Source organism: Diuraphis noxia, unplaced genomic scaffold (genome assembly GCF_037042655.1).
Source record: "Diuraphis noxia isolate RWA-SAM2 unplaced genomic scaffold, SU_Dnox_SAM2 contig0001, whole genome shotgun sequence".
Taxonomy (NCBI): Eukaryota; Metazoa; Arthropoda; class Insecta; order Hemiptera; family Aphididae; genus Diuraphis; species Diuraphis noxia.
In genome coordinates this window covers 1,575,956-1,585,310 of record NW_028301711.1, presented here as the reverse complement: position 1 = coordinate 1,585,310, position 9,355 = coordinate 1,575,956, and the positions used below count along the sequence as shown (strand labels likewise).

Sequence of the window (9,355 nt, the reverse complement as noted above, 5' to 3'; positions counted from 1 at the left end):
TTCTAATATAATATTAAATACAATTAGAAAGTTCCGAACTCATAATATTATTTAAAACACATTTGATATAAACTTAAATATAATTAATGATAAAGTTACAGTAATATTAAAAAAATATTAAATATTAAGTTGTATTGCTTACAAGGGTAAAATAACTTAATAAACAATTACAATTCTGTAAAAAATTTGTTAAATACCTACCTAAAATAAGTAAAATTTTAGTTGTAATTTACATCATAATTACATTAATGAAAATAATTTAGAATTACAAAGATAATTTTTTTCATAGCTATAAAATGACTAAGTTTTAAAAATCATATAAGGAATGAGCTATGATATAAAACATTAAAGGAACATATTAAAATTTATTTTGACATACTATATCTTAATATCATATTATTTGTTTCTCTTCTTGGTATTTAGATAAACTGCATTGGCATGCAGTTTTAATCAACTCATAATATGTTCATTGTCATAAACATATATATCTTTGAGAAGTAGATAATTAGATGATCAAACATGCATCTTTAAATTTAATCTGACATGAACATTAACCAAATAATAATGAGGTGTATAGAACAAATTGAATAAGTTAGTTTAGTCAGTAAATTCTGATTATAGTTATTAAACTGTGTATAATTTATGATGATAAAATGAATAAAATGTATAAAATGATTAATTATTTGTTTGATTTTAATGTTTATTTGGAAAATGGATAAATATTTAAGTAAATATTATATAGTTTAATACTATAAAACTGTATTATTACAAATTACAATACCTATTATATATCAATATAATTTGTTTTTTTAATAATGTATAATTTCACTAAAATGTATTATTATAATAATTAAATTAAATTACATTTTATATAAAACCAGGAGAAGATTTTTCTATAATAGTTATTTTCTTTGAAATTTAAAAAATTCTGCAGTATATTTCCTTCTTATTCCTTTAAACTATTGCTGAACGATTCTCCTCCCTGCACACTGCACAATTATCCAACGGTCTGTGATATCAGCCACTTACTATTAATCTGTCACAGCTTATCAACACAGTATTGTGACCCACTACTGTCCCTTTTGAACTCCTTGATATCCCTTACAATACTACAAACATTTTCTCAAACCAACCAAAAAATATTATATTATCTTTCTTCAACCATACTACCATACTGGCTTTTTAATTATTATTTTTTTTTTATATTTTTGATTAAGTTTTTTTAGTATTAGATTTTTTTTATATGTGTTAAGAGCTCTTACATGATTTGGGTTCAAACGGGTGTAAGCAAAGTTGGTTTCGTTTCTGCCTTATGTAAAATAAATTATTTTAGGATTATATCACATGCATTACTAAGTAAGAATAATAATTAATATTGTAAATTAAATATTCATCAGATAAGTTTTAAATTTTAAATTTAAATATTTTTTTGATGTCAATCTTACTATAAATCAAATTTACAGTAGAAATAAATCTTTTTCCTTTTGATTGTGAAGAGACATTGTAATTAGCTTCTGGTTTAAATATTAAATTTAGAAGTTTCTTTTATATCTGAAAGCATTTAAATTATTTTAATTGAGAACATGGATTCTTACCACGTTATTTCGTTGTGATAAATTATGAATATATAATATGATTTGAGAATTATATTTTATTTTTATCATTATTATATTGTTTATACTTGATTTTGATGTTAAATTATTTATCTTATATTTTAGTAATGAGTTCAGTGTAATTTTTTTTTTCAATTCTTGAATTATATTGGCAGAGTGGAGTGGTATGGGGTTATCCCGCAAAATGTTTGTCCACTACTCATCCGCTTGTCTAAACTTTAAATAATACATATAACTAGGGGCCGGAATTATATTCTTTTAAAATAGCCAAAATAAGATGCTAATATTCTCTTAAAAAGTTGAAAATATTCTTCCAATATTCTTTAAAAATCATAATAAAATATGCCATAAATATGCTTTTTTATTAATATATTCTCTTGAACTAAAAATATGCTTTTATATGTAAAATAATTAAACGCGTAATACAAAAAAACTGATATAAATAGGTACATAATATGCAACAAAATTAAGCAAATAATATAAAACTGATATAAATGATTTTTTTAAATTATATTAATCACAATAAGGTATTTTTAATTACGAAAATTTTTGAAAACAGTTAACAACTATATTTTGCTCCATATGTTCCGGTGTCATATTTGTACGACGGTCTGTTAGTATGTTTTTATACGTGCTAAATGAACGTTCGACGTCAACTGAAGTCACGGGAGCATTTTGCAAATCAGTAATCATAGCCGGTGAAAAATTGTCTATAAGTTGAACTTCATTATTTCCATTCAAAACTTTAGCTACGTTTTTCAAAATGATGAGCCCTTGATTTTTTTGTTGAAGTTGATCAATTTTTATTTTTATTTTATTTCCATTTTCTCCGGGTATTTTTTGAAGTTGACCAATTGTATTTTCAATTAGATTGATCGAATCAACAAGAGACACATTAGACTTTTCCAAACTTTTGATGGATGTTACGAGAACAAGAAAATGGGCCTTAATAAATATTAGATCGTTTTGTATGGTTTCTATGTCAAAAACTGATTTACATTTAAGTATTGACTGACTGGGGGATTTTTGGCTACTTAATTCTTCAATAACTTTTTTTAAACCTTGGAAATTATTACAGTTAAAAATAGCAGCTTCCAACCACGTTCCCCATCTGGTTAGTACTGGTTCAGGGGGTAACGGAATATCTGGTAAAATTTCTTTATACACTTGTACATGGTATGGAGATTTTAGAAATACTTTTTTATGTTATTAATTAATTTATTTATGTCTGGGTACATTTCTCTAACCCTTTCTGCAACCCTATTAAACATGTGAGCTACACATGTAACATGGATTAAGTTGGGATAGAAAACTGCTAGTGACTGTCCCGTTTTCACCATGTACGGTGCAGCATCTGAGAGCATCAACAATACTCAAACATAAATCTTCATAAAATTCATTTACATTTTTTTTAGAGTTAGATTCTGATAAAAACAATTGTTTTGAAGTGTTTAACTTACGTTTTTGAGCTTCTTGGTGTGAAAATGTATCGACGTGTTGTGATAACTGAGACTTTTTAATGCACGGTACATTTTTATTACACACTTGACAAAAAAGAGTTGTGCCATCAGTTGTAAAATTTATATTGTTTTTATTTAATGGTTGAATCCACTGTGAAATTAAATCTTTTAATTTAGTTGATGGTGTTTTCGGCATTATGAACAAGTAAAAATAAGTAACTATTGAAATATAATGAAACTATAATGTATACCACCTATGTCAACACTACACGACACGCGACACTGCAGTGTTGTACCGTAGGTTCATGTAGTAATACCTAATCGAACGCCTGGAGCTAGCTATTTTTGAAGTGTACCTAGTAATAATTCCATTTTGTTATCTTAGATAAGTCACTTATCTACTACAGACTATTACAGTACATTACTAATGTAGAGCATAAATATCATTATACGGTGGTTAATGGTTATAATACGTATATAATGTATCAATTTTATAACACTATTATTATTTACGCCACTGCAACAAAAAATATCGAATGTCTATAGAAATTAATCGATATATTCTCAAATATTCTTAATAGTACGAAATATTCTTTTATCTTGAAATATTCTCAAATATGCTAAAAAAACTTTTGCCATTAATTAACCGGCTTCATGATTTGTAAAGATTTCGAACCCCCGTCTGACTGCATAGCCTCAAAAAAAATATGCAAAAGAATATAATTCCGGCCCCTACATATAACTAATAAACTACTCGTCCTAAATTCGATTTTTATGAATCAAAATACTTAGAAAAATATTCTGCTTTGGAATATGAAATTAAAACTCTATGTTGTCATTCAAAAAGTAAAAAAACTTAAAAAATGATAAAGATAAAAAATATTAAAAAATTATATTTTTTAATATAAACGTTGTTTTTTAACAACTTGAAACTATGTAAAAAAATATTTTGAAAAAAGTCAATACTTTTTGAAAAAATGAGTGTTCTTTGATAAAAAAAATCACCCTGTATATATAAAAAAAATTAATCCTCCAGTACACAAAATGATAACTATAAATGTGCAATTCATGCTGTTATATTTATTAGATTATGTTGGTTCTTGATAAGCTGTCGTGACTGGAATAAAGTTATTTTCACCGAGACAAGGGTCAAAGTCGCGTTCCGCAAATATCGCTGTCCCGCGCGTCTGCCTATCTACGGCTCGCCGGGTATCGTACGGCTAAGTTCCCCACGTCACCTTTAGTCTGGTCCGGTTTTGCGAGCCGTCCGCACCTTTATATTCTATGCTCGTGACGACGACGAATATAATACGGTCGATTGCGCTCCGCCGCCGATAACTTGTGCCGTATCCATCGAATAGTGCTTTACCTATCGTCGGTTCTCGTTCCAGTACCATCTCTTTTGTTCCGGATGCCAATCACCATCATGTCTTCAGCCGCCTTCTAAATTCCAAACCTCCAGTTGATTTGCCATCTTACCAGCTCGAGTCGCAGCATAAAGGTTAGGTCCAGTGTCGAAGTGGGGGGGGGATACGGAGGGATGGCATCCCTTTACTTTTTTGTACTTACATTTTTCATCCCTCTACTTATTTTGTCTAGAATAACGCATTCCTCCTAAAACTTGTGTTTTAAAATGAAATAATTATTATGATTTTTATAAAACTTTTTATTTTTCGTATAGGCCGTTTCGCAATCATATTATCTATACCCGTTTTTAGAGCCACGGATTAAGAATAACCATATACCTTAGTCGTGTTTAGAGCTAATAACATAATATTTTAATATCACAAAACAATAACAATATTGATGATAATAAGTAGGGACGTAGCAACTAGCAATATGCTAAAATATCTAAACGTCATTTCTGACAATATTTTGTTGATAAAATGATAACTGATAAGTAGATGTGTATGCGTCACGGACTACTACACTGGACTGGAAACGTCATTGGAGGCGGGTGACGGGGTAACGGGACGCTTAAGGTGTGATTCCTTAGAACGCGTCTAGTGACGCGCGACCGGCGCGGCTAACGCGGCGCGACTCAAATTTTAGCCGCGCGGCTGACTGCCGAATCCTTTAACTGCGAAACGCGCCGCAACAGACGCGCGGCACGTCGTATTTTGAATTAGATTATATTCATATTTCATATTTAATTCGATCATTACAACCTTGCGCGTTGCATTGATCACAAGTCTCTTGTTTATTTCCGATCATTTGTAATAATTTAATTGTGAACCATGTTGCGTAACAAAGTTTTGATTAATCTTCTATTAGAAGAAATAGAAGACGAAGAAATTATTATTGATCAAGTTATGACGAATGAAGTTCATGATATGTTTCAATCCAGAAAAAAAGAAGGATTTTTTAGTATCTTAATTGAAAAACATTTGTTTAGCGATGAAAAAAAATTTAGAGAATTTTTTAGATTAAATTGGGAACAATTTAACTATGTTCTAAACTTAATTGAAGACGACATAAAATCAAATCGCACAAACAGAGTGAGAGAGCCTATTTCACCGGCGGAGAAATTAGCTGTAACTTTAAGGTAAGCTTTTTTTCTTAAAATATGCAACAGCCACGTGATTAACACATAACTTTTATACGTTTTTACGTAAATGTTTTATTTATTCATATAAAATAACGAAATTAGCAAATTCTATAACTCTAAGTGCTATTATAATATTAGTTTTAAATGTATTGATTTAATATAATATAATATGTTCTAAAAAAAGAGAGTTTATGAATAACAGTCTCGCATTCTCGCCAATCACTATTATAAAATATAACCATCGATTGATTCTAAATACTAATGATTAATGATACTATGTAACAAGAAACCAAGGAACATAATTAAAAATAGTTTCAAATTTAAAACCAATGTTAACTATAAATTAAGTAGTTGAGGTATAAATAACTTAGTTGAGGAAAATAACTAATAAAAATAACAAAACATCGTCTCAATGAAAATAAAAATAATAACATTACTGTCATTTAGCTAGTACCTATAGCATTTTTAAAATAAACATAACGATTTTATAAATAAATAAAATACACTCCTGTTGAAACATAAACATAAAAACTAGGATAATATTGCTCCAATGATTATAATAATTAATTATTATGAAAATTTTCTGTCCACCTGGATTCTGAAGAACTTCCATCAAGTTCAGAGGAGTGTGCTGAATAGGTTGTATAATTTATTGGAACAAATGCTTGAGGACTGAAATTTATATTTTGTGGAAACACATAATTGGAAGTACTGCCAGTTTGATCCAAAGATTTTAAATTCTGACGTTCCAATTCGTTTATAACTTTGAGTACATCCATTTTTGCTTTTATTTTGAGTTCCGGCGAAAATTGTTTGACTGTAAGCGACATACTTTTGAAAAAAACATCGATGGAGTCCTCTGGTTCTTCTGTTTTTGTAAGCTCTTGCATTAAACGGATTCTTTCTTCACTTCTTTTATTTAAAATATCGACTAGTTCCGTTTTTTTTGATCGTTTTTGACTAGTTGATACTTTCTCCGACTTCTCTGCTACCGCTACTGGCTCAAAAGTTGATGCTAATGATACATTTTCAATTTCAGGCTCCGTTTGTGTGATAACACTATTATCATTTGAACTTATGTGATCTTCGTCAACTGTATCTCCTTCGTGGGACACATTTGTTACGCTCCTATTCAGTATCATAATGATAACATTATTAGTATTTAAATTACATTTTATATACATCAAAAAATAAAAATGTATCATATATTATTACTGTCTCTCATATATTGCTGTATCCATAAAAGATAAAGCATCCTCAAGAATCCATTTTGATGGTTTTTCTTTCATGGCAGACCCAGTACCCAACTTTCTACTTCTCTTTTTTTTATTGTATGTGTCCTTAATGTTTTTCCAGCGCTTTTTACAATCGTCAACTGCATTAATATAATTCAGTAATACTTATTAAAATGTAATGATATAAATAAAATAAAATAGTATATAAAATAACATTTGATATACAGTAGCTAAACTCGTTGAAAAAATATTGTATTTTGATTACAGCTCAAAATTAAAATTCATAAAAAAAATCATTTATTATTTAATAAATTGTTTGTCAGTATTCATTATAAATTTTTTTAACTACTATCTTAATTATATTTCGAATTAAAGCTACGACTTTCAATTAATTTACTTACTGTATGTAATATAGTATAATATATAATATAATTATTATATTTATTTATTGACATTACATATATTTTTTTTATCCAATAAGTCTTGCAATGATATAAACATAACTAATATTAATAAACATTAATTATTTATAATAATTTATATATCTTTCATGTCAAAAATAATACCAAATTTGTGATAGCCTACATATACTCAGAGTTGGCCGTTATTCGAATGCAATTTTATTTAGATGATTATTTAGATGACATTTCAAACGTTATTATTCGAATAATTTTTGTTCATTTTGTTTGGGTAACCATAGGGTTGGCAATTAAAAAGAGGCAAATAGTTGGCATTGTATTTTAAATTACATGATGATGATTGTAAATGTTATTTTATTCGGAAAAATGTAAAAATATTATATATAAAACCAAAATAAATGTATAGAGGAAAGTAAAGAATTTGATAGATTTTTTTGAATAATAGTTTAGTAATATTATAATATGAATATTATTTCGTAATAATTACAACAATTATAAATAGTAGTAAATAGTAATAACAAAAATGTAAATAAATAATTTTAGCAAAAATGAAAATAAATAATTATAACCAATTTTAAATTTCAATACATATTTTTTACTAGTATAATTTTTATTCAAATAATAACTTTGAAAATTATCCGAATAATTTTTTATTCGAATAATTATCTAGATAAAATTTTGCCCAACTCTGCATATACTATTAAGATTATTTATTTATTAATAATTCTGCCAGCAATTGTACCCGTGCGATTTGCACTTATCCATACGGCACCTCATGTCAAGGCAGGGCAAGTTAATGATTTTTTTTAACTCAGTTAAGTTAAGTTAATAGGCTCCAATAACAAAAAGTTAATTTAATTTTAGATTAACTCAGTTAAGTTAAAAGTTAATTCCATTTTTTTTAAACTTTTTATTAAGTTAAAAAAAAGTTAATTTTTTTTTACACAACGGCACAACGCTATAGTACTTTATTTTTTCAAAACCATATATAAATTATAGATCATGATGTTTATATTTTATACAGCATTTCCATATGGTATATAACCTATATTATAAGTTATAATAATAAATAAATAATAATAACTAAGTTTTGTATAACAATGTTTATAATTGAAAAACATTCCATTATATAAATCATTAATCTATGTACTATATTACCTATATTAATATTTATTATTGTTATTTGATATAATAATTTAATAACAAAAACCTTTTATTAAAATTAAAAATAAACAGGGTGTTCATTAGAGTACAGAGTGATTGGAATATTATAAAATTTTTAACTTTAAAAAATGAACTTAACTTATTTCTTAAAATGAAAAATTAATTCGTTAAGTTCACGTTTATTAAAAAAAAATATTTAGTACGATAATAGTTAAGTTAATGAAAATCCAAAAGTAATTAGTTAAGTTAAAAAGTTAAAACAAAATTAATATTTTAACTCGTTAATGACCAGCCTTGCCTAATGTACAGAAGAACGGTACCCACAATAACATTATTTATATTATATGTTTATTGCTGTCAACAAATTCAAGTATTTTTATAATTTAATTTTTTTTCAACAGGTTTATGGCGACTGGAGAATCTTTTCGGTCCCTAGCTTTTGCTTTTCGCATCTCCCAAAGTTATATTACGCGTATTGTGAGACTAGTATTGAAAAGTTTGAGCAATCGATTGACACCCATATTATTACCACCACCAACCAAAAATGACATGGTAGAAATATCGAAAGAGTTTTGGGAAAAATGGAATTTTCCGAATTGTGCAGGTGCCATTGATGGCAAACATATTCGTATTTTTTCACCAAAGAATAGCGGATCGTTGTTTTTCAACTATAAAGATTTTTTTTCAATTGTTTTGTTAGCGATTGTAGATGCTAACTGTAAGTTTATTTATGTAGACATCAGATCTTATGGCAAAGAGGGTGATAGCGGTATATTTACAAAATCAAAAATCTCAGAAAAAATGAAAAATGGTGATTATTTTCCTCCTAATGCTAAAGTTCCAAATTCAGACAAAATATTGCCGTATGTTTTCATTGGCGATGAAGCTTTTCGTTTAGACCCTCATATGATGCGAC

General features: G+C 27.4%; 1 protein-coding gene and 1 pseudogene across 1 annotated transcript; both read right to left on the bottom strand.

Moving 5' to 3' along the window:
• Positions 1-2,150: 2,150 nt before the first annotated feature.
• On the bottom strand, positions 2,151-3,269 carry LOC149059222 (uncharacterized; annotated as a pseudogene).
• A 2,915-nt stretch (positions 3,270-6,184) lies between these two features.
• On the bottom strand, positions 6,185-6,788 carry LOC149059221 (uncharacterized). The gene has a single exon (XM_089218061.1). The coding sequence runs from the start codon at positions 6,761-6,763 to the stop codon at positions 6,185-6,187; it is 579 nt and encodes a 192-aa protein (XP_089074187.1). The 5' UTR covers positions 6,764-6,788.
• Between the last annotated feature and the right edge of the window lie 2,567 nt (positions 6,789-9,355).

Coding starts and splice junctions, on each gene's coding strand:
- LOC149059221 (XM_089218061.1), bottom strand. CDS start 6,763: ATGATACTGAATAGGAGCGTAACAAATGTGTCCCACGAAGGAGATACA.